The sequence below is a fragment of the Pristis pectinata genome, chromosome 32 (assembly GCF_009764475.1).
Source record: "Pristis pectinata isolate sPriPec2 chromosome 32, sPriPec2.1.pri, whole genome shotgun sequence".
Classification (NCBI taxonomy): domain Eukaryota; kingdom Metazoa; phylum Chordata; class Chondrichthyes; order Rhinopristiformes; family Pristidae; genus Pristis; species Pristis pectinata.
In genome coordinates this window covers 2,013,794-2,040,327 of record NC_067436.1, presented here as the reverse complement: position 1 = coordinate 2,040,327, position 26,534 = coordinate 2,013,794, and the positions used below count along the sequence as shown (strand labels likewise).

Below are 26,534 nucleotides of genomic sequence, written 5' to 3'. Positions count from 1 at the left end.
CCTGGGGTTGGAACCCCGCGCCCGGTGAGTAATGGAGGAGCGGGGGGAGACGGCGCCCCCTCCCCCTCCCCCCGGTGATGTCCCTGTCGGGCCGGGGATGTCCCCCGGGATCATCAGCCTGGGAGCGGAGAAGTCCCCAGGGTAGGACTGGGGTCCAGGAATGACTGCGTTGCCCTCAGCCCTGGGGAATTCCCCTCCCACCGCGGATCTACCCGCTGCTCCCCACCCCCGTCCACCGCCGACCCGACCCGGGCTTCTCTCCGCGGGTCTGATCGGTGCCCCGACCACACACGGACCCGCTGCACCGCCGGGTTGAAGCACGGTCCGACCCGCCCCTCACTGCCGGTGTCGCACCCCCCGGGTCCGGCATCAGGACAGGGGGCAGCCGGTTGGTGTTTGTGACCGAGGCCCCGGATCAGTACGGAGGTCGCCCAGTAGGCCCCAGCCCGTCAATGCTGCCGTTAACCCTCCGGGTTAGTCCCGGGTTACGATGCCCACTGTGTGACCGCTGTTCCGCCGGTCAGTGTGGAGTGACTCCGGTACAGACGGAAGGTGCTCCCGCCTGCCCCAGTCTCCCCAAAATCACTGACATCGCATGGAAATTACGTCGTCGCTTCGATGCCGCTGCTCCGGAACGCACCATCGACCACAGGAACATATCGCTCTGCCTCTGCCCCGAGAACACGCCAGGGCAGGGGGAAATATCCAGGCGTCTGGCCTGCGATAAGCTCGGGACAAACGCTGGCAAACAGCCCGTGAAACGATAGGCGAGAGCCGCAGAGACCTGAACCCCCGCCACCCCAGCACAGATTGCCCAGGGAAAGGCCGGGAATGCGGAGTTGCCGGCTCCGCCGCCGTGCGAGGGACCGCGCTCACTCACACAGTGGCTGCTTTGACCAATTCTGAGTCCGACTGTCCGCTTTAAACACTTCGCCGGCAGTAACAATGTTTTATTTAGGCGCACAACACACAGCCCCAACATCTGTGTAAATCTTTGACTACATCACACCGTGATACCTGGACTCAGTCCGCTACGTGTTGGCACCTTTCGGAAACAGATCCGTGGCACTTTAGATTGATAACACATGTGAAACACACCCCGACCTGCAACTCCGGAACACAGACCTTAAAGATAGTGCGAACTCTTCAATTCCAACCATCCAATCGTTCAAAACCGCAGCAACAAAGGTCGTTTTCATTTATTCAAAATGAAAAGAACTCCACAATGTTTGTCCACGTTGCTACAACACATCACTGCCCGCTCTTCACAGCCACAAGACCTGCCGCTCTCGCTGGCGAGGCACCGTTTACAATCACCATTGAGGTGGTTAAAACCAAATAAAACTGTTCAATAACAATCAGCGACCGGGGCGGGAGCAGGGGGGACGGGGAATGAACCGGCGCCGGCCGGGCAGAGGCCAGCGACTCGCTGTGGCCGCGGCTGGCGGGCTCCGGGGCAGCGGAGATCAGAGGCCGTTCACATACTGTGACAGTGTTCACTCTCGGGCTGTCCGCCGGCTCCGGCCGGGGAGCAGCCGGGCTGACTCCCCCCAGCGGAGAGTCCCAGCGACCACTCACCTCCCCGCCTCACTCACAACTTCAGTGAGGTGCCAGCAGCCACACACGCCGCCTGCCCCCCATCACCGACGGCTCTCCCGGCCGCACAGCCGCTCACTCCCGCGGCAGAGGGAGTGTCCGGCTGGTCGCGTCCGCGGGAACGGCGCTTCCACAGCGACCCGGGGATGGGAAGGGGGTCGCTCCGAAACACCGGATGTCTGATGTGTGATCAAGTGGGACCCCGTCCCGCCGCGGGCAGGACACATCAACAGACACCAGAATCCTGGCGTTCCGGGCCACCCACATCCCCTGACCCGGTCAATCACATCCTCTGACCCGGATCACCCCACACCCCCTGACCCGGGTCAATCCCACACCCCCTGACCCGGATCACCCCACACCCCCTGACCCGGGTCAATCCCACATCCTCTGACCCGGATCACCCCACACCCCCTGACCCAGGTCAATCCCACACCCCCGACCCGGGTCAATCACATCCTCTGACCCGGGTCAAACTCACACCCCCTGACCCGGGTTAAACACACACCCCCTGAGCCGGGTCAATCACACTCCTTGATCCGGGTCAAACACACACACCCTGACCCGGGTGAAACCCACATACTCTCTCGGATTAACCCCCACTCCGTAACTCGGGTCACCCCGCCCCCTGCTCACCCCCAGCCACGGCCGGGCCCTGCAGCGGGAGCGGGGCCGCTTTCCCCTTGCCCGCCGTCTCGGTTACCTCTGTTGCTGGAGCAGTTGTGGCGGCGGGCGGGCGCCACCGGATCGCCGCTTCCCGGGAGGCTGTCTGCTGCCGCGGGTGTGGGAGGCGCGGGCTCCATGCTGCAGTCGCCGGTGGCCGTGGAGAAGCGCGGGGCGGGATCCCGGGGACCGGCTGCGGCTGCGGGGGACTCAGAGAGCGGCGGCGCCGGGCAGCCGAGCGGAGAGCGCCGGGTAGCGGCGGCAACAGCGCACAGGCACTGGGCACCGAACGCTCGTCATCCCGGCTCCCTGGGCGAGGACAGCGCCGGCTTCGCCCGCGAAATGAGCCACAGCTATAATCCTTCACACTTCACACATTCCCCAATCAGCAGAGGAAACCGCCAGCCGGGGGAGGACCAAGTGCGGGTACTTAAAGAGTAAATGCAGGCACGGAATGTGTGCGTTGCGTTCCCACAGGCCCTGGGGGGCATTCTCAATGCACATCCCAGCAATTGTCATCACAGCCGGAGCTCACTACACAACACGGCTGCTGCAGCCGCCGTCAGCCGGCAGCCTCCTCTCTGGAAACAACTTTGCCCGCGTTAACTTTCGCGGGATCCGGTGGAGCGGTGCCCCGCACACTGGGATGTTAGTCTGGGGTAGGTGGTGGGGGTGGGCTCACGGGGCCGCGCCGCTCGCTCACCGCCCCCCCCCCCCCCCATCCGCCGGACCGGGATACCTGGGGAAGATGTGCAGTCCGCTGGACCCGCCGGCGTGTCCATGCTGGTGAGTGGGCTTGTCTTATAAACAAAAATACAGACTCTTGGCGCAGCCGTGGGACACCGGTCGGAAGGAAGTCATCTAACGACGGGACATTCGGTGGATGGGGGGAGACTTCGGCTCATTGGTGAAGGGATTGGAGGGAAAACACCCACAGAATAATGGGTACCCGGGACAGTGGAGGTACCCAAGCTCATCTCACCTGACGGTTACCTGGGTGAGCGGCTGCAGGACGACAGCCTGGAGGGTGACAGGCTGAGAGGTCTCCCTCCCTCATTGCTGGCAGACCACACAGTCACACACAGCAGTGTCACCGCACATTCAGTGTCAACCAGCACCCCTGAATTTCAAAGCTCCCATCTGTGGAACCGGATAAAGTTCTACCTTCGTCCCCGCCCCGGATCCCGAGGATGAGGGAAGCTGTGTGAATGGGGAACCGGGGTTTAATCTCTGAGCAAACAGAGTTACACAGAACGGAAATAAGGCCACTCGGCCCACTGCTCTGTGCCGGCCACCTCTATCAATTCCATTTTCCTGCCCAGCACGGAGCGCTCATCCAGATACATCCTCCTAAACGGAGAGCCCAACAAGTTAGAGTCATCAAGCACAGAAACAGGCCCTTCGGCCCACCGTGTACATGTTGACCATTAAGTGCCATCAATTCTAGTTCCATGTCCCAACACTTGGTCGGTAGCCTCCTATACCTTGGTGATTCCAATGTTCATCCAGATACTTCAGTGTTGTGAGAGGATCTGTATCCACCACCTTCTCAGGCAGTGTGTTCCAGATTGCAACCAGCCTCAGGGAGAAAAGAACCTTTCCTCAAATTCCTAACCCATTCATGACTATCGTTTTCCGTCTCACTGAGCCTGCTCTCACTTTGACAGCACTCACTCCAAAAGAGTACCACTACAGGACTGCCATTCGTCCTACCTACACTGGTCTTGTCTTGGAAGTGTGAAACATTCTTTGGGACAGGTTCCAGCTTTCATCTCCTTTTCCTCCAGCACATCACTGCCTTTTCCTGGATTTACTCCAAACTGGAAAATTTCATCAAAATGTTTTCAATGTTCAGTTATCTCCAATCTTCGTGTGCTCCATCCCCAAATCTTACCTTCTTTTCCTTAACTTCTCTATCTCCACCTCTGGCACCAGCCATTATGGATCAGAAGGTCACTGCCTTCCATAGAACAAAAAAAGTCTGCAGATGCTGGAAATCTGAAACAAGAAGAGAAAATGTCAGGGTACCGAACAGGTCAGGCAGCGTCTGAGGGGAAGAAACAGAGTTAACATGTCAGGTCAATGAACTTCCAGCAGAATGAGGAAAAGTTAGAAATCAAGGATGTTTTTAGTTACAGAAGACGGTAGGGGTGTGGAGAACGAGGAATGTCTGTGAAGGTGCGGAGACCCAGAGAGAGTGGATGACACAGGCACAGCTTGGATTTGGGCTGCTGTCAGGGGGTTTCAGTGCATCTTGGTATGAAGCCTGGTGTCAGGTATCTGGGGCTTTAATGCAAAGTGTCCAGGGGATCCCAACAGGGATAGGGTCCCCCTTGTCCTCACCCAATTGGGATAGAGTCCTCCTTGTCCTCACCCAACAGGGACAGGGTCTCCCTTGTCCTCACATTTCATCCCACCAGTCTCCCCCAGTGGATATGCTCTCTCCTCCTCCCCCGCACCTGCCTATCACTATCTCTTACCTGCATCTACCTATCACCACCCTGTGCCCACCCCACCTCCCCTCTTTTGTTCACCCATCACTGCTCTGCTTTTCCCTCCAATATATGGGGCTTCCCTTTTTCCTATCTTCAGTCCTGAGAAAGGATCCTGACCTGAAATGTTGACCGCCTGCTTTTCTCCAAGGATGCTGCCTGGTCTGCTGAGTTCCTCCAGCATCATCGTGTTTTTCATCTGTCTGTAGGTGAGGTAAATAAAGGCAGGTGGATGTTGCCGGCAGAGAAAAAAACAAACGCTGCTGGAATTCTGAGATAAGGCAATTGATAGGATTAGAAAATAAAAGAGAATGCTGGAAATTCTCAGCAGGGAAGAAGTAAAAGGGCAAGCGTTGCACCTCCTGTGGTTCCATAGGTGGAGAGAGGGTGAGAACAGAGGTGCAGGTAACAGCACCAATGTGGTCAGGAGCCCTGCCAATTCTTCCCAGCAGGAGCAAGGAGAGGGGTCCTTTAGTCCTCACATTCCATCCCACTGCTCCACATTCAATGGATCATCCAACATAAGTTCCACCACTTTCCGCATGAGGCACATTTCTCCCTGCAGGACTTTGAAGGGAATCTTCACCCTGTGGCTCCCTGGTTCACTCTTCCCTCACTGCCCACTCTCTTTCTCACAGCACCTTCCCGTTCAACTGCAATTCTCCTTCCATGTGAAACAGTGATTCACTTGTAAATCATTCAATTTAGCATATTGCATTTGCAGCCCATATTGTGGTCTCAGCTAAAATGAAGAAATCAATTGCAGATTGGGTGACAACTTTGCAGAACACAGCCAATTAGTTGACAAGGGTGATCTTCAGCTTCCCGTTGCCTGTCACTTCAATTGGCCACCTCACGTTACTTTGGCTTCTCTACCTTTGGTCTTTTACAAGAACTCCAATGTAAGTTTGAGGAACAGAACCTCATCTTCCATCTAGATATGTCACAGCCCTTAGAACTCAAGATTAAATTCAAGAATTTCAGATAACCAGCCTTTCCAGTTTATATTGTAACTGGCTACTTCTGCTGAAAGGTCATCAACCTGTAAAGTTAAAATTGTTCATTCTCCACTGATGCTGCTTACCTATTGGGTATTCCCAGCATTCTCTTTAATCTCAGATTTCCAGCATCTGCTTAGTTTTGTATCTGAAAATTCCATCATAGTTTTTTTTGGTTCCTTTTCCCTCTGTCCTTAGTCATTTCTTTCTATCTACATCTCCTCCAGACAGATGAGCTATCACCGGCCTCTCTCAGCCAGCACCAACACCTTCTCTCTTTGTCTCCACCCGATCACAGACATTTCCTGTCCTCTCCACCCCTCCCCATTCTCAGCAATGGGATAACTGATTTCTAACTTTTCCCAGTTTTGCTGAAAGGCCATTGGCCTGAACATTAACCCTGTTTCGCTCTGAGTACATCTAGCATTTTCCGATTTTATACTTCCCGTTACTCAGCTTTGCTCCAGCTCCAATTCCTTATTTCCATTGCTCTGTTTCTCTTTCCATTGCACCCATGCTAATGTTGCCACCTAGAACATCTGTACTTTCACATGTCTTCCTATTTCCTCAATCAAGCTTCCCTCTCTATCATGGTAAATAAGGCCCTTTTTCTACTCATCTGCAATTATCCTTTTATCTTCATCCCAGAATTACAATGAGATTAGCCCTGGTCTTCACCTTCCACCCATCAGCTTCACACTCAACAGATCTGCCTCTGGCACTTTCCACACCTCTAGCCCAATGCTACCACAAGACATCTCAATCCCTCCCCTTCCAACCTTCCAAAGGAAGAATGATACCCAGGTTTGGTTATGAAAGCAGGTTGAGGGAACTCGACCTTTACTCCTTGGAGCGATGGAGGACGAGGGGGGACCTGATAGAGGTATATAAGACGATGATCGGGTGGATAGTCAGAGGCTTTTCCCCAGGGCTGAAATGGTGGCCACAAGAGGACATGGGTTTAAGGTGCTGGGGAGTAGATATAGAGGGGATGTCAGGGGTAAGTTTTTTACTCAGAGAGTGGTGAGTGTGTGGAATGGGCTGCCGGCAACGGTGGTGGAGGCGGATACGATAGAGTCTTTTAAGAGACTGTTGGATAGGTACAGGGAATGGGCTGCCGGCAACGGTGGTGGAGGCGGATACGATAGGGTCTTTTAAGAGACTGTTGGATAGGTACGTGGATCTGAGAAAAATAGAGGGCTATGGGTAAGCCTAGTAATTTCTAAGGTAGGGACATGTTTGGCACAGCTTTGAGGGCCGAAGGGCCTGAGTTGTGCTGTAGGTTTTCTATGTTCTATGTTCTATGGTCAATATCCCTCAGAACCCTTTCCCTTTCCCATTCCAACTTCAAGTGTAAGCACAAGGGGAGCAGCCTGCCCTTTCCACAGTTCCCTTCCCTCACTGCAGTGTCCCTGAAATTCAACAATTTCAGATTATAAACACTTCTCCCATTTTTTTCATAAAATTAATAATAAATGCATAAGTTGAAAATATGTGAAATCAATGTGGTATAAAAATGCCATCCCCAAATGTAACATAATGGTACCCAGCCCCTCCTGGTAGTACTGTATTAGGCAACCCAAGTTTGAATGGTAATCTAAGGTTACCTGCTATTACTTTCCCTGGAGCGACGGAGACTGAAGGGAGACCTGATAGGAGTTTATAAGATTATGAGAGGCACAGACAGAATAGTCAGCTGGTATCTTTTTCCCAGGGTCGAAATGTCTAATACTGGAGGGCATGCACTTAAGGTGAAAGGGGGTAAGTTCAAAGGAGATGTGCGGGGTAAGTTTTTTATGCAGAGAGTGGTGGATGCCTGGAATACACTGCCAGGGGTGGTGGTGGAAGCAAATATGATGGAGGCGTTTAAGAGGCTCTTAGACACTCGGCACATGAATGTGCAGAGAATGGAGGGATATGGACCTCGTGTAAACAGAAGGGACTAGTTTAGTTAGACTTTTAATGACTAGTTTAATTAGTTCAGCATGACATTGTAGGCCGAAGGGCCTGTTCCTGTGCTGTACTGTTCTATGTACTGGTGATGTAAAATATGTTAGGTTACTAGTGGTGTAGGCATGCCATTATGTTAATGCAATGTAAATTATCTGGTTAACAACAGTCTAAGAATATCCTACTGTTAATAGCAATATATCAATCAATGTGGTTAAGGGGAAACAAACTTTTATTTGGAAAATACTTCAGCATCTTTCAACCACAGGATGTCACAAAGTAATTTACAACTAAATAAAACCTTTTGTAGACTGGATGGTAGCGAATGTTGTGCCTTTATTTAAGAAGTAAGGCAAAGAAAAACCTGGGAACTATTGGCCAGTGAGTATAACATCTGTGGTAAGTAAGTTACTGGAGGGGATTCTGAGGGATAAGATATACGTACGTTTGGAAAGACATGGGTTGATTAGGGGTAGTTAGCGCGGCTTTGTGCATGGGAGATTGTGTCTAATGAACTTGATTGTGTTTTTTGATGAGGTAACCAAGAAAGTTGATGAGTGCAGGGCGATAGACGCGGTTTATATGGACTTCAGTAAGGCCTTTGATAAGGTTCCATATGGTGGGCTGCTCTGGAAGGTTAGATTGCCTGGAATACAGGGAGAGCTGGCTAACTGGATGCACAAGTCACTCAATGGTAGAACGCAGAGGGTGATGGTGGAAGGTTGTTTCTTGGACTGGAGGTCCGTGACTAGTGGTGTGCCTTAGGGTTTGGTACTGGGCCCATTGTTGTTTGTCAACTACATTAACGATTTGGATAAGAATATACAAGGCATGTAAGCTTGCAGATGACACTAAAATAGGTGGTATAGTGGACAGTGAAGAAGGTTATCAAAAATTACAAGGGGGTTTTGATCAGCTGAGTAAGTACATCGAGGAATGTCAAATGAAGTTTAATTCAGTTAAGTGCGAGATGTGGCATTTTGGAAAGTCAAATCCAAGTAGGACTTTCACAGTGAATGGTAGGGCCCGGGGACTGTTGTAGAACAGAGCAGAGGGACTTTGGAGTACAAGTACATGGTTCACTGAAAGTGGAGTCGCAGGTAGAAAGGGTAGGGAAGAAGGCTTTTGGCACACTGGCCTTCATCAGTCAGGGCAAACAAGCATAAAAATTGAGAGGTCATGGTGCGGTTGTACAGGACGCTGGTGAGGCTGCACTTTGGTATTGTGTTCAGTTTTGGTCGCCCTGCCATTGGAAAGATGTTATTAAACTGGAAAGAGTGCTGAAAAGATTTATGAGGATGTTGCCAGGACTGAGATACCAGGAGAGGTTGAACAGGCTAGGACTTTATTCCTTGGAGTGTAGAAGACTGAGAGGTGATCTTACAGAGGTGTATAAAAACATGAGGAGCACTCACCCAGTCTTTTTCCCAGAGTTGGGGTATCAAGAACTAGAGGGCATAGGTTTAAGGTGAGAGGGGAGAGATTTAAGGGGAACATGAGGGGCAACTTTTTTACACCAAGGGTAGTATGTGTGTGGAACGAGCTGCCAGAGGAAGTGGTTGAGGCAGGTACAATAACAACATTTAAGACAGATGGACAGGTACATGGGTTGGAAAGGTTTGGAAGGTTATGGGCCAAATGCTGGCAAATGGGATTAGCTTGGATGGGCATCTTGGTTGGCATGGACAAGTTGGGCCGAAGGGCCTGTTTCCATACTGTATGACTCCATGGCTCTAAGAAATAATTTCATGCAATGAAGCAGCAGAGAGGGGAGCCAATTGCCTGCAAATTCATTTTTTTCAAGGGTTTATGCAATCCCTCTTTTAAGGTTATTTTTGTATTTTGTTTCACCATACCTTCAGGCAGTCAGTCCAGATCACAAGTCACTACACTGAATAAAAATCTCTCCATTTTGTTTCTGATCCTGTTCCCAATTATTTAAATTCTTGGTTTTTTTTTGCTCCAGATCCCAGCACCTGCAGTCTCATGACTCTTTAATTTCTGTGTCTAGATATCAGCCAGTTGTTGCAGGTTCTTCTTGTCCACTCTTTCAAAACCCCTTTTTTAAAAGTGTCCAATAATTTTCCTTAAATTCTGCTCTGAGAACAACCCTGACTTCCCCAGTCTCTCTGGAACTGAAGACACAAGAGATTGCAGACGTTGGAATCTAGAGCAAAAGACAACCTGCTGGAGAAACTCAGTGGGTCAAGCAGCATCTGTGGGAGGAAAGGAGTTGTCGGCATTACAAGTTGAGACCCTGCTCAGGACTCAGACTGAACTGAGGTCCCTCATCCTCGGAACCACTTGAGTAAACCTTCCCCAAGGCACTGACAGACGTCCGAAAGTGTGGTGCCCAGAAGTGGGCACAATGCTCCAGCTCAGGCACAACCAGTGAGAACAAAAAACTAGCACGCTCCTTCTTATTCTGGGCTTCTGCTTATGAAGCCAAGGACACTGAATGTTTTATGGACAATTATCTGGAGAGAGGATTGATGAACCTGAAGCTTCAGGTGTTCATGTACCTGTTCAATTATTAAAAACAGAAATTGCTGGAAATACAGAGTGAACAAATGTCAACCTTCTTTCCTGCACCACAGCTGCCTTCTGACTTGTTGAGTATTTCCGGGAACTTCTGTTTTTACTTCAGATTTCCATTGCCACACTAACGATTTAATATTGCCATTCCTCTTTCCTCCTGTCAAAATGTAACGCTTCTCCACCTGAGACTGCAGCTTTCAGTTATCAGGCCTTACTTCACTGACTGAAGTTACTTCAGTTAACAGCAGGACACAAACAGCCTGCTTTTAAATAGTTTTTTTTTGAAAAAAATAACATATGGTATAGAGTAGAAAACAGGAAAGTTACGCTGAACCTTTACAAAACATGATACTGGAGTATGTGTTGAAGTCTGGTTGCTTTGTTACAGGAAGGATGTGAAGGCATTGCAGAGGGTCCAGAGAAGGTCTGTGAAGATGGTTCCTGGGACGAGGGACTACAGTTACAAGGATAAATTAGGGAGGCTGTGTTTGTTTTCTTTAGATAAAAGGCTAAGGGGAGATCTGATTAAAGCATATAAAATGATGAGAGGCCCGGATAGAGTGGACAGTGAGAGGCTGTTCCTATTGGTGAAGGAGTCCAGGACTGGAGGTCTCAGGTACAAACTAAAGGGAAAGAGAACTCAGGAAGAGCACAGTGTGTGGTTGGAATCTGGAAGCTACTGTCCACAGATGTGGTAGAGGCAGGTTCCATTTTGGCCTTCAAGAGGGAATTGGATAAGTTGCAAGGCTGCAGTGAAGGGCTGAGGACAGAACTGGAGACTTGCTCTGGTAGAGAGCTGGTGCAGACTTGGTAGGCCGAATAGCCTCCTTCTGTGCTGTAGTCATTCTGTGGTCCCTTGATTCCATGTCTTCACTCTGGAGTAGTAGTTTGTGTTAATGTGCCACGCCAGTGAAAATGTTTAGAAACCAACAGCTATGTGTCACAGGTGACAGGAGACTCAAGTTAATGGGACTTGACACATGAGGGCAAAAGATGTAGTGTAGCACCCTTCACCAGACTGTGCAGGGTACTACACTATTTGTGCATTCAAACTAGACTGGAGCAGCAAACACCCTCACAGATTCACACGTTTTCACTGGCTGCGTGCAGAACTTATTGTACTGAGTAACTCTACCCTTTCCAGTTAAATCTAAACCCCTAAACAAAGAAAATCATTGGGATCAAAAGGCAATAAATAAAGACTCTAATAATGTTTTACCAAATAGATCTGGAAAGGCATTGTGAACCAGGTTAAGGCACTTTATATTACTGCTGTACTACATTGTCTATTTTTATACTTGACAATATAGAGTCCTGGGAAGCAATTCATTAAGGGCAGTATTTTCATGATGTGTGAGGCAAGACTTGGGTCACTGTTAAATCTTGAGTTTGAAGTTCAGATGTGCCCATTTGTGTTCTTATCTTATTGATGGGTCAGAGAATTCTTTTTTCAAAGTCAAAGTTGAGTTTATTGTCATATGCACAAGTATGTGTACACACAGGTGCAGTGAAAAACTTGCTTGCAGCAGTATCACAGGCACAGAGCATTAAATAAGCAGCATTCACAAGGAAACTTTAAATGAAACATAAATTAAACACGATTTTTACAAGAGAATACACAATTAGAGAGAGGTTAGACTCACCCCTGGAGTTAACAATTAAATCCATTGAATATTGATGATCACCTTACAAAGTTCACCCGTGGTTAGGCACGACATTTGGACAACGTCTCGGGACAATTTAAAAGTACATTTGGGAGCAACATCTGATTCTCGATTAAACAAAATGCTTTCACCTGAAGTGAGTGCACAGGTGATGAGGAACAAAATGTCTGCTGGGAAAGAATGTGCAAACATTCCATACTTTAAATGGCTGCTTCCCATACTTTGTGTTGGGAATGAAGATTAGTCGAGGAAGTCAGAAAACTGGTCACAACGATAGTTGACTGTGATTCACTGACTAAAAATCCGGAGGTCGTGATGCAGAGACACAGGTATGAATCCCATTGTGCCAGATGGAAGATTTAAATTAAATCATTAAATGTTTAATTAAATAATCTTCAATAAATAATGTTGGTATCAGTAATGGTGATTATGTAACTACTGGGTTACAGTAAAAGAACACCATTCATGTCCTCTAGTAGGGGGAAGCTGTCATCCTTACCCAATCTGGCCTCCATCCAACGCCAGCCCCACAGAAACTTGAATGACATTTAACTGCCCTCTGCAGTGGCCCCGGTGGATCATCCAGTTGCATCAACTGCCCATGGAGAAGCATAGCCAGAAATAGTGCAGGTGGAGCACCTGATGTTGACCTCGGTACTGTACAAGTCACCCCAGGCCCTGTGGACAACGTAAAGTCCTGCTGGGGACCATCTCGAGCTTTATTCCTAAACCAGGAGACATGTGCCACAGACAAGCTGAGCAGCCATCTGTCAGTTTTACAGAATCATCCCTCACTGTGTACCGGGTTCCTCCATCCCAATCGTTGGGTATGTCCAGCCTCACCAGGACCAGAGGAATGGCACACTGGTCCCAAGGTTGGTAGGAGTAGCCTGTGGAGTCCTCAGCAATGACCCTCATCCCCATTAAATCTCATGGCATCAAGTCAAACCTGGGCAAGGAAACCTCCTCCTGATGACCACCTACCATCCTCCCTCAGCTGACGGATCAGTGCTCCTCCACGTTGAACAACACTTGGAAAAAGCATTGAAAGGAGTGAGGGTGGAAGACCACAGTGTCCATCACCAGGAGTGGGCCTGTCAGCACCACCACAGACCGAGCTGGCCAAATACCCAAGGACGTAACTGCTACACTGGGTGACCAGCAGGCAGTGAGTGAGTCGATGCCAGGGATAAACATCCTTGATCTCACCCTCGCTAATGTACCTGTGGCACAGTTCCTATGGAGGTAAAATCCAGCTAAGGCACCCTCCATCATGTTGCATGGAATTACAAATGTGTGATAGGTACAGAGTAGATCCGGCAGCCACACGGCTCTGTGGACCAACGGCAGAAATGTACACCGCCACCTACAACCTCACTGCCTGACATTTCCCTCTGTCTACCATTACAGTCAAACTGAGGGATTAACCCTGGTTCAGTGAGCAGTGCAGAGGACATACCAGGACTATCCATCACTAAAGTACCAACCAGATGAAACTGCAACACAGAACTACTTGTGTGTTAATTGGCAAAAATAGCAGACTGTAGATGGTGCTGAGCAATCCCACAGGACTGAGGTATCTAAAATTACAAGGAATATAGATAGGAGAGACCGCAGGAAACTTTCCACCTTATCAGAGGTGAATAAAACGAGATGACATGGATTGAGGGTAAGGGGCAAGAGATTCAGAGGGGATCTGATGGGGACCTTTTTCACTTAGAGAGAGGTGAATGGTGAGTGGAGAGATTGATTGAAAGAACCAGCAGAGAAGCAGTTCTGATTGGCTAATTAAGAGGCACAGCAGCCAATAAAAAGAAGGTAAGGTAAAACAGAGGGGCCATTTTTGGAGTAGCCATTGAGAAAGTGGCCAGTGTCAGAGTGGCAGGTGTTTGAGGCTTTGGCTCGAGAGGCTTTGGCAAGAAGAGGCTGAGAAGAGTGACGTTAAGAACAGGTAAGGTCCGTTACTTTAAACTTTTCATACATTGAAATAGGCAGCATGGTAGTCAGGGCAGTGGCATGCTCCTCCTGCAGGATGTGGAGATCAGTGAGATTTGCAGTGTCCCTGAGGTCTACACCTGCGGGAGGTGCGCACAGCTGTAGCTCCTGAAGGACCAGGTCAAGGGACTGGAGCTGGCCGTACCTGGGACTGTCTGGGATGCAGAGACCATCATTGATGAGAGCTTTAGTGAGGTGGTCACTCCTAAGGTTCAGGCTGCAAATAATTGGGTGACCACCAGGAGGAGAAAGGCAGAGAGTACAGGAATCTCCTGTGGCCACTCCCCTCAAAAACAAGTGTACTGTTTTGGATACTGTCGGGGGCAATGTCCTTTCAGGAGAAAGTAGCGGTAGCCAAGACCATGGGACCTCAACTGGCTCTGCTGCACAGCGGGGAAGGGTGAAGGCAGACAGGACTTTAGTGATAGAGGACTGGATAGTCAGGGGGACAGACAGGAGGTTCTGTGGCTGCAAACGGGAACCAGAATGGTGTGTTGCCTCCCTGGCTCTAGGGTCGAGAATGTCTCAGAGTGGCTGCAGAATGTTCTCAAAGGGGAGCATGAGCAGCCAGAGGCATGACATTCTAAATATTGGCACCAATGACATAGGTAGAAATAGGGATGGGGTCCTGTGGAGTGAACATAGGGAAGCAGTTAAGAAGTAGGACCTCCAGGGTAGTCATCCCTGTGCCACACACCAGTGAGGAAAAGAATAGGAGGATGGGGCAGCTGAATGTGTGGCTGAAGGATTGCTGCAGCAGATAGAGATTCAGATTTTTGGACCATTGGGACCTCTTCTGTGGCAGGGGTGACCTGTACAAGAGGGACGTGTTACACCTAAACTAGAGGGGGACCAATATCCTGGAGGGCAGATGTGCTAAGTGCTACTGGGGAGGTATTGGTATTGGTTTATTATTGAAACGTACCAAAGTACAGTGAAAAACTTGCCTTGCATACCGATTGTACAGGTCAATTCATTACACAGTGCAGTTACACTGGGTTAGTACAAAGTGCAGGGTTTAAATTAGGTTGGCAGGGGGTTGGGATCCTAAGTAGAAGTGAAGCAATTGAGAGACAGGATAGCGATAGAGAGGGCAGTGAAAGCAAATTGAACAGGCAGGACAGGAAAGAGCATGGTGAAGAGGAAGGATTAAATTGCATTTACCTCAGTGCAAGAGGTCTGACATGTAAAGCGGATGAACTTAGGGCATGAATGGGTACGTGGGATTGGGACATTATAGCCATCACAGAAACATGGCTAAGGGAGGGCAGGGGTGGCAGCTTAATGTTCTGGGGTACAGGTGCTTTAGGTGAGGTAGAGGAGGAGGGAAGAGAGAAGGGGAAGTTGCTCCCTTTAATCATTTAAAATTGCTCTTAACATGAAGATCATACACACAGGTATACCGATTATATCAACTCATAAATGGAAGCAAGAATATAGCAAGAACTTATTCAAGGTATCAGACAGCAAAGAGAGGTTACCACAGCAGTCCACCAACACATTACCACCATCGCTCTCTCGGCCCTTTCCTTGGCCTTCCCGTAGGGCAATAACGTTTATCTTCCCACCATGTTGCCTATCAACTGGCTACCCAGAGAGCAGCCGTCAATACTGGGATGGTGCAGCTCAGAGCCAAGTATTTAGAAACCTCACTGAAACCTCCAGAATTCTCCCAGGACTGCACCAACTAGATGCAGGAAGGATGTTCCCCATGACCCGGGGAGTCCAGGACCCAGGGTCACAGTCCAGTGGTCAGGGGTCAGACATTTTAGACTGGGATGAGGAGAAGTTTCTTCTCCTAGGGAGTGGAGAACCTGTGGAATTCTCTCCCACAGGAAGCAGTTGAAGCTAAATCATTTAATGTGCTCAAGGAGTTAGATATTGTTCTTATGGCTGCAGGAATCAAGGGATGTGGGGAGAGAGTTGGAACAGGGGATGATCAGCTGTGATCGTGGTGAATGGTGGGGCAGGCTGGAAGGGCCAAATGGCCTCCTCCTGTTCCTAGTGTCTATGTCTCTGTGTAACAGCAACACTCAGCAGCAAAGCTTCTGTGACTTTGACAAGCTGCAGAGTGGAACACTGCAAGTTTTAGTCATTTGGTGCCAGTTCATGAACTTCTCTTCAGACTGTCTGAGCCACCCTGTCGGCTGCTTACCTGCTGTAAAGTGATGAAATATTCTGTTCCTGGGTCAGGCCCTTCCCTACATACTGCCTCCTCTGGTAGCAACTGCGCATATGCTAAACTCTACAACTCCATCACAACTATTTAAAGAGATGGCAGTCACCAAAATATGATCAAATGCAATGTCACTATTTAAAACCTGATACTTGGCAACTGTATGGGATAACTTAAACCTTCAAACTTTAATTAACCTTCACCTCATTGTGGTAGAGACCAAAACTAATTTGTCATTTGGTAGCTACCAATGGTCTCTGAGTGTGGATATATGCAGACAAACCACACTGTTCACATTAAAAATTCATGTTAAATTTAGAGTGCAAGTAAAATATACAGAAGCAACTTTTAAATTAGCACAAAATTAAGCACAACACTTAAACACTAAAATTCTGGAGCAATGATTTTCAGAGTCTTCTTCAGAGTTTCAACGGCTCATAAATATGAATCAGGTTTGAAAAACATTGCGATGAAGAAGTCTCTTGGAGCTAACAAGCTTCAAACTTCTGTCATGTCATTGTGACAGAGGGAACCAAGAAAGATGAGTTGCAGCAGAGTTATTTACCTTTTAATGCCCCATCTAGTGGAAAGATTCCAAAAAAGGTACCATTCTCAATTAATTACATTTGACCTACTTTAGTGTCTTCCTGGAATGGCAAAAGCAGAAACACAAGGGAATCTATCTGTCCACACAGCCCATTCCAGCACCATGCCTGTCCAAACACCAGACATAGTTAGATTAAGGTTCCAGACAGTCTGATGCTTTATCCCTGTTGCTTATTTTTAACAGTGATCATTAGTAGGGTGATGTGGTGGTTGTGCTGCTTAATTCATAATTCAGCGGGCTGAACTTAGAATCCAAATCATACCAGAACATCTAAAGGATATGACTGCAGTTTTAAGGAAAGCAAAACATTGGCACCATGAAGCTACAGCTAGTTGCAAATCTCCAAGTGGTGCACTGATATTCCATAGGGAAGGAGGGGTGCCAGCCACACCCCATCAGTTCCACACTGGACTCCCACACCACCATGGCAGTGCCATCTGAGGTGGCAGAGAGCACTGACTCCAGGAGAAGACTGGAGCCAGAAGACTCATCATCTCAAACAGCACGGAATCAGGCCCTTCAGCCCATCGACCATCAGCCACCCATTCACACTAATCCTACATTAATTCTATTTTTTTATTTACCTGATATTCCCATCAACTCCCCTCAGATTCTACCACTCACCCACACACTGGGGGAAATTTATAGCGGCCAATTAACCACCGGACCCGCACGTCTATGGGATGTGGAGGAAATCCACACAGTCAACTGGAAGAACATGCAAACTCCACATGGACAGTAGCCGAGGTCAGTATTGAACCTGAGTCTCTAGCACCGTGAGGCACTGTGCCACCCTCAGGGAACAGTCAACGGGCAGCGCTGAAGGAGCACATCACTGAAAGAGCAGCACTTGTGGAGCACTGCACAGGAGTGTTGGTGGAGCAATGCATTGAAGGAATGCAGAACTGAAGCAGCATTGAAGGAACATTGAAGGACGGCACGGTAGCGTAGCGGTTAGTGCGATGCTATTACAGTGCCAGCGATCGGGTTTCGATTCCCGTCGCTGTCTGTAAGGAGTTTGTACGTTCTCCCGTCTCTGCGTGGGTTTCCTCCGGGTGCTCCGGTTTCCTCCCACGTTGCAAAGACGTACGGGTAGGTTAATTTGGGTTTAAAATGGGCGGCGCGGACTCGTTGGGCTGGAAGGGCCTGTTACCACGCTGTAAATAAAATTTTTTAAAAACTTAAAAAATTTGAAGGGGTGCAGTGTTGAAAGAATGCGGTGCTGAATGAGTGTAACACGTCAATCCAAGCATGCTTTTTGAAAGAGTGGCAGCAAAAGGTCAGTTTGAGTTTTGACAAAAGTGCACAGTCCTCCCGGGCTGGGATATTGCACGTATCACTGACAGCTCAGCATTACCTAAGATCACCAACAACTGCAGCCGCAGGCTCCCACTTAAAGCCTTGGCCATGCTGCAGCTTCACAGAAAAGGTAAAATGAGAATTGCTAATGAATGGGCCAATCTAACGAACTACAATCGAGTATTCTTTAATCATGATTCATGATGCATGTCATTATAAAGCACCCGACAGCTAACGATGAAGTCCTGAAGTTAGCTAAATCTTTGAAGCATAAACTATTCCAGCACAGGAGGCCATTCAACCCATGGAGTCCAGGCTAGCTCTTATGTTTCCATTCATCTGCCTTGTCTCTGAAGCTCTGCAAATTCGACTATTTCTCAAAGGCACTGATTTCACCAACCAGCCAGGCAGTTAATTCTAAACACTCTGAGTCAAAATGATTTTCCTTGTATATCTTATGACCAAAATGTTAAATCAGTCCATGGAACATAATGAGGTTTCTGCAAGAACAGCAGCCAATTTGCTCCAATAATTGTAGTCTAACAGATAACCGGGCAATTGGTTACAGTAATGTTGATTGAGGGATAAATGTTGGCTCAGGGCAGTGCAGAGAAGCATCGCTAACTTTTTATTGTATGGAAAGCTTCATACTCACCTGAGAGGATCATTCTGTGCTCAAATGAATAAAAGTGCTCCTTCACTACTGTGCTCTTTCAGTGTAGATGCACATCGGTGCTACACTACTTGTGCTGCATTCCCTCAGTGCTGCGTTCCCTCAGTGCTGCGTTCCCTCAGTGCTGCGTTCCCTCAGTGCTGCATTCCCTCAGTGCTGCATTCCCTCATTGCTGCATTCCCTCAGTGCTGCATTCCCTCAGTGCTGTATTTTTTCAATGCTGCATTTCCTCAGTGCTGCATTTCTTCACTGCAGCGTTGCTTCAGTGCTGCATTTCCTCAGTGCTGCATTCCTTCAGTGCTCTAATCTCTCAATGCTGTTTGCTCTCAGTGCCACAATCCTTCAGTGCTGCATTCCTCCAGTGCCACGTTCCTTCAGTGTCACATTACTTCAGTGCTGCGTTCCCTCAGTGTTGTACTTTTTCAATGCTGCATTCCTTCAGTGCTGCATTGCTTCAGTGCTGCATTTCTTCACTGCTGCGTTGCTTCAGTGTTGCATTTCCTCAGTGCTGCGTTCCCTCAGTGCTGCATTTCCTTGTGCTACGTTCTCTCAGTGCTGCATTCCTTCAGTACTGCATTCCCTCAGTGCTGCATTCCTTCAGTGCTGCGTTCCTTCTGTGCTACATTCCTTCAGTGCTGCGTTCCTTCAGTGCTGTTTTTCATTAATACTGCAGTCCTCCTGTGGCAGTACACTGTCAATTCCATCTCCATCGGTTCCAGCTCCTTGCATGTTATTCTCCCCCAGTGCTTGATCCAACAGTGCTGCATGACCTGTGTTTCTGCAATGTTGCACTAATTCATTGCTGTGATCCTTTAGTGTTGCTCTCCTTTAGCTCTGCACTCCTGCATTGCCATGTTCCCTTCATTGCTGCAACCCCTCGCTGCCGTCCTCCAGCGTTGCACCCCCACAGTGCGACAGTGCTTTGCTTTGGGAAAACTGGATAATGTAGGAGAGTGGAATTATAGGCCTGTAGTGTGTCGGGAATTAACCTGCACGCACAGCAGCAGTGTCAGTTGTAAAGGCTTCTGTTCCAGTCGATCAATAATGAATGACAGACATTCTATTCTATATTCTTTGGTGGGCTTGGTGCAATGGCCATTCTGTCCATCCTGAGACACTACAGTGTTACCGGTGATGTGATGGAGATAAGGGTGTGACAGCTGGATGCAGGGACAAGCAGGACCTGCACTGTGGGAATGAGGCTGATGATGGGAGAATATTACAAACACAGGGCTGAAGACTCTCTCAGTACCGTCTGCAGGGAATGTCGGCCTAAACAACATCTGTACAGAGCACATGGAAGTAATGGGCTAGTTAGAAGCTGGTTTCCATAGTTCCAAGGTAATCAGGACAATGGTTGATCAACCCCAGGGTAAGAGGTTATTACAGGTAGTCAGTGCACTGGCAATCACTCCTCAGTTTATAAGTGTGTGTCTGTGCATTGGAAGAAGATGTTCTAGCTTATGTCTAAACAGAGTCATATCCTTCTATTCCTTGCCTACTTAATGCCCGAGGCATTCTGTACATACATCAAGAGCAAAAGGATAACATAGGAGAGGGTAGGACCACTCAGAGATGAGGGTGGGAACATGTGCTTGGAAGCCGAGGATCTGGGCAGGGTCCGAAATGAGTGTCGGTATTCACCAAGGAGAAGGACATGAGGATAGTGAGATCAGTGTGGAGCATGCTAATGTGCTAGGGAATTTTGAGATAAAGAAAGAGGTAGCGTTGGGTCTCTTGAAGAACATTAAGGTGGATAAGTCCCCAGGGCTTGATTGGATATACCCCAGGTTATTGAAGGAGGCAAGAGATGAGATTGCAGGGGCCTTGACCAAGACCCTCACGTCCTCTCTAGCCTCAGGCGAGATCCTGGAGGACTGGCGAGTGGCTAATGTTGTTCCTTAGTTCAAGAAGGGAAATAGGGATAATCCTGGAAATTATAGACCGGTGAGTCTCAAGTCAATGGCAGGGAAGCAACTGGAGAGGATTCTTAGCGATAGGATTTTTAAGCATTTGGAAAATCATGGCCTAATTAGGGACGGTCAGTATGAATTTGTGCGGGGCGAGTCATGTCTGACTAATCTGATTGAGTTTTTCGAGGTGACGATGAAGATGATTGATGAAGGTAGAGCTGTGGATGTTGTCTGCATGGATTTTAGTAAGGCGTTTGACAAGGTCCCTCATGGGAGGCTCATCGGGAAGATTAAGATGCATGGGATCCGTGGTGACTTGGCCATTTGGATTCAGAATTGGCTTGTCCATAGAAGAGAGAGGGTAGTGGTCGATGGGATTTATTCTGGCTGGAGGTCTGTGAACAGTGGTGTTCTGCACGGATCCGTATTGGGACCTCTGCTGTCTGTGATGTATATAGATGACCTGGATTAAAATGTGGATGGGTGGGTTAGCAAGTTTGCTGTTGAAACAAAGATTGGTGGTGCTGTGGATCGTGTAGAAGGTTGCCAAAGGATACAGCGGGATATGGAGCAGTTGCAGATATGGGTGGAGAAATGGCAGGTGGAGTTTAACCCAGCCAAGTGTGAGGTGTTGCACTTTGGGAGATCAAATGTAAAGGGACAGTACACTGCAGGACCCTTAACAGTGTTGATGTACAGAGGGATCTTGGGGTCCAAGTCCATAGCTGCCTGAAAGTGGCTGCACAGGTTGACAGGGCGGTAAAGAAGGCATACGACATGCTTGCCTTTATTAGTCAAGGAACTGAGTTCAAGAATCAGAAAGTTATGTTGCAGCTTTATAAAAGTCTAGTTAGGCTGCACCTGGAGTACTGCATTCAAATCTGGTCACCCCATTTTAGGAAGGATGTAGAGGGTTTGGAGACGATGCAGAAGAGATTGACCAGGATGCTGCCTGGGAGTAGAGGGCATGTGCTATAAGGAGAGGTTGGACAAACTTGGTTTGTTTTCTCTGGAGTGGCAGAGGGTGAGGGGAGACCTGATCGAGGTTTACAAGATTATGAGAGGCACAGATAGACAGTTGGTATCTTTTTCACAGGATTGAAATGTCTAACACTAGAGGGCATGCACTTAAGGGGAGAGGGGGAAAGTTCAAAGGAGATGTGTGGGGCAAGTTTTATTTGCACAGAGAGTGGTGGGTGCCCGAGATGCGCTGCCATGGGTGGTGGTGGAGGCAGATACGATAGAGGCGTTTAAGAGGCTCTTCAATAGGGACATGAATGTGCAGAGGGTGCAGGGACATGGACGTTGTGGGATTCCCAACATCTGCAGCTTTTTTTACTTTTGAAAAGTCTGCAAGAGACTAGATGACAATGGTCTGAGGGTACAGGTGAACAAAAAGTCTAAGCATAGGATAAATACAGAACAATTACCAGGATTTACCAGGATGCTGCCTGGATTAGAGGGTATGTGCTATGAGGAGAGGTTGGACTAACTGGGGTTGTTTTCTCTGGAGTGACAGAGGCTGAGGGGAGACGGTTTATAAGATTATGAGAGGCACAGATGGGGTAGATATTCAAAGTCTTTATCCCAGGGTAGAAATGTCAAATACGAGAGGGCATGCATTTAAGTGAGGGGGGGGAGTTCAAATGAGATGTGGGGGGGCAAGTTTTTTACACAGAGAGTGGTGGGTTCCTGGAATGCACTGCCAGGGGCGATGGTGGGGTCAAATATGATGGAAGCATTCAAGAGACACACAGATAAAGGCATTCTGACTTGTACTACATCCCTCTCAATTAGGTTCTTCCCAAGTTAGTTCTTCAACTTTGACTATCCAGAGTTATTCCCAATAATGTGAAGACTAAAGAAACTGCAGATGCTCAAATCTGGAACAAAAAACAGAACGCTGGAAGAACTCAGCGGGTCAAGCAGCATCTGTGGAGGCAAAAAATGTGAGTCGAGGTTTTGGGTCAAGATGTCGCATCAGGACTGAGAGGGTAGAGGAACGGTTGCCAGTGTATAGCAGAACAAGGGCTGGTAGGCGATAAGTGGATTTGTTATAATATCTGGGATATTGTAGTGGCTGCTACCGCGATGCAAGAGTAAAGACACGAGTCTGCAAGCTGTAGAACAAGACTGATTTATTTACCCGCCTTGCGCGGGCCTTTTAAGCGGCACGGTTCCCGCCCTCCAAAAATGGAAATGACATACGCGCTACGTCATCAAAACTTTTCGCGTGCGCGGGTTCTCCCCCTTCGCTTGGGGAAGACGAAGGCCCGGCGCCAGCTTGGGCCTCACCGCTCCGACGACGCGCGTCCCGACCACCGAGTCGGTCCGCTTGCGTGGACGGTGAGTCGCCACAATATCACAGTTAAGACTACCTTCACTCAGGAGATACATCAACTTTCAGTCACTGTAGCTCAGCTGAATCAAAATAAGTAGTAATAATGACAACAGACTAATTCAGGTTTAATGTTTTTTGACAAAATTTTCATTTCTTCCAAGTCGTTGAAAGATCCTTTTCCACTTTGCCGCAGTCCTGCTCCTGGTTTTACTCACTCAACCTTCTCCAGCACCGTCACACCATTGATTGATACAGAAATGTGATTGTTCAGATGCCTAATTGAACTCAACAGAGATTTGGAAAGGTATCTGTTGCATTCTTAAAGCAGGATGCATGGTTGATATTTATTGCTGGCATGATGGCTCACTGGTGAAAAAAATCATTTTCCAGTTAGGTTTTTGGGATGTGTTTTCATTTTTTACTTATTAAAAAAACAAAAAAAAACCTCAAGTCACTTTCTTGTAATAAGACTGAGTTTCTGAATTTACTAATAGATAAATTCACCTCTAATCTCTCTGGTGTATGTGCAGTGACTCAGAGCTTAGGCTCTGGAGGTAATTTTGGCGTGGGGTTTCTGCTTTGGGATCCAGGTGCACATTGTATTCATGAACAGTACCAGATTAAAGAGGATTTCTCAACTCTCATTTATCTTCGACCCCAACAGTTTTCAACCAAATAAAAACAGTCTCTCACAAACTAGGGCTGTGTTTCAGAACTTTTAACAGTTACTTGTTTGACAAAGTTCCGTGACATATTTACGAGTGGTAAATTGATGCAGCTTGATTAAAACAGCATGTTTATCACAAAAAGAACAATTTGTAATAACAGTAGCAATTTACCACCTGTGAATAACCGGAGCTTTACGTTACTGAAAATGACGATTGCACACTGCAGCACAGAGACCTATTTGTTAGTTATATTGATGCCCTGACAGTCCTTTCGTAAAATTTTAAAAATACATGCTCAAAAACTTTAAAAACATCATTATTAATGTCTTCATGCTCAGGAAAACCAGCTGCAGTTTTGGAGTCTCTCTGCAGGCTATAATTAGCAGATACTCACAATGGTGATGAATTCTATCTGGGCTCAGGCCAGTTTTGGGGTCAGGACCAGTGTTTCCAACTTTAACACTAATTCAAAAATCATGGAAGCTTAAGTTGCATCAAACACAGTTTCCGTGTAAAATTCTGTGATCTTTTGCATTGGTTATGCAATTTCAGCAAATTGTGCCAAAGATCGTCTCTACTCATGTTTTATTGATGAAACAAATGTGTGGATTGAAGTAACTCAGTCAGTTCTTGTAGAGATATTGAAAATGTTAACTCACCTTGCTTCTCCATCTATGATGAAGGACCCCCTGAGTGTTTCCAGCATTTGCTGCTTTATCTTTGCAACAACCACATTAATGTTTACATGTGACATTTTACTTTGCCACACATTTATTCTTGTAACTGATGTGATTACTGCCACTCATTATGAAAAGGACTGTTAGTGGGGCTTTCCAAGGTGAGAGGTCTCACTTGGGCCAAGCTTGTGATTCATCACATATTACAACAAAGTTAGTGGAATAAAAAGTAGGTTTTTGAAATAATGGCTCCCTGCAGTAAATCATAAAGCAAACTCCATTTGAAAATGGAGGTTATTGTGTTACAGGCATCATATATTATGCTATTATGTATAGCCTGCAAGTACTGGAAGGATTTTGTGTAATATGCTTCATTCTAGCCTGTATTTATAAATGATTGATCACCCTGACAACAGCTGTGGAAAGTGCCGGTAAACCATTTTTCTTCTTTACTGGGGAAGACAATATTTCAAATCGATACAATATGCTGCACAGATATGAAACCGTGTCTGTGATAAGGCAGGAGTATATGTGCGAACTAAAATCAATCATCAGGTCTGACAAAAAAAAGTTTCCACAGGAATAAAAAGAGTTGGCCAGATTTGTTCAGCTAACCAAAGCGAGCACATTCTGAACAGAGTTCACTTTCAACTCATCCCTGAAGTTTTCCATGTTCCCAGTAGCTGCTACAGCTCAGTCACTTCACCTTGTTGCATTTCATCCAGCTGTTACACTGCACAAAGGTACATTCTCCAACACTATGGTCATGAAAACTGTGTAATAGAATATTGGAATGACCTAAAACATACATATTAATTAATGTATTGGCAAATGCAATCTTTTTTTAATTGATTGACGTCATTGTAATTCCAAGATCAAACCGTGACAAAAAGAAGGAACAGTTGAGAAATAAAAGTGTAAAACATTTAAAACAATTTTCAAATGTCCTCAGCCTGAAAATTTCCTCATGTTCTCCACAGATGTTACCTGACCTACTGAGTATTTCCAAAACTTAATTTCAGCATCTATTTCCTTCAGAGGAATGCAAATTACAGGGTGATACTTCAGAATTGCCAGGGGTTGTTTCCAACTGGTAAAGGGTCAAGAACAAAGAATTAAAGATTAAGTGCAAAAGACTGAGCACAGAGCACAAAAGAAAACTTGCACAGGCATCAGGTTTAGCTGTTGAAGGAGAAACTGTGTCAACATTTAAGGTTGAACTGGCTAGGTGTAATATGTGACTCGACATAATTAGGAAAGCACTGTCTGCGATGGCTTGGCCCTGTACTGGTGCTCCAATGTATTGCTAAGTACTTCTGCAGCAAAGGAACATTTGCTATTTGACAAAGGGATGAGAATTAATGGATTTTCATAAGTCCATGAAAACAGGATGTTTGTGAGGTGAGAAAATATAATGACCATACTCATGCACTCTTTCAGAAGAATCAAATGACACTGTGTTGGGCTGTTGGGTCTTATTGAGTTCAGACATTCTGCAGTTCACAAGTGCTGAACTGGCCTGTTTCTGTCACCTTAATGAAGCTCAAAACTGTCTGCGTTGAGAGCTCCAGTTGTTGCTGCAAAGAATTCATCCCCGGAATAAATTCATTCTAATGTTAAATTCAAGTGTAATACAGAACATTTCCTGACCTTCTCTTTGAACCTGAGTTCCTTTAAGGAGTGGCTGACTGAATTGATGAACCGAATGCAGAAAAGGGAGTGTGCGATATTTCACAAGACTTGATTCGACATCTCCCAAGTGACTTCCTGAAGTATTCTGCATGCGGAGTAGGAGGAAGGGCAGGAGCAGGGGTAGAGAGCTGGAGGAAGGACAAAAATCAAGGGTTGAGCTGCAGTACAGTAAATCAAGTTACAGTTACCGTGCAAGTTCCAGAGGTCTGGGCCATTGGCACACACATTTGAATCCTACCAGGAGAGTTGAGGAACCACAAAACTGCTGGATGTCTGTAAAACCCATGCAGCTTATTATTGGCTCTCAGGCAAGAAAACTTCTCATTCTTGCCCAATCTGGCTCCAGGTGACTCCAGTCATTCGTGCACTTGCCTCTCATGCATTCTCTGATCAGGGAGCCGTCGAGGATGGACAATAAATGCCAGCCACATCCACATCCCATGGAAGAATAAATTTACAAAAAGATAGGGACAGACTGGAAATGCAGTGGCAAAGGAGACAGAGCTGGTCACTTTTTACTTTTTTGTGTACATTGACTATGTGTACTGAAAGGCAACTGTAGTGATTGCTGCTGTTGCTGTTCGACCACTGC

At 47.3% G+C, this 26,534-nt stretch overlaps 1 protein-coding gene across 1 annotated transcript in view; it reads right to left on the bottom strand.

The window, feature by feature from the left end:
- LOC127585159 (uncharacterized) overlaps positions 1–26,534 on the bottom strand; it is a 79,524-nt gene that overhangs the window by 32,810 nt on the left and 20,180 nt on the right. Inside the window, exons 2-3 of the mRNA XM_052042374.1 lie at positions 3,508–3,609; positions 2,300–2,627 (exon numbers count right to left, since the gene is read on the bottom strand). Of these exons, the coding sequence (XP_051898334.1) occupies positions 2,300–2,627; positions 3,508–3,609 (430 nt within the window). The remainder of the gene's footprint in view (positions 1–2,299; positions 2,628–3,507; positions 3,610–26,534) is intronic.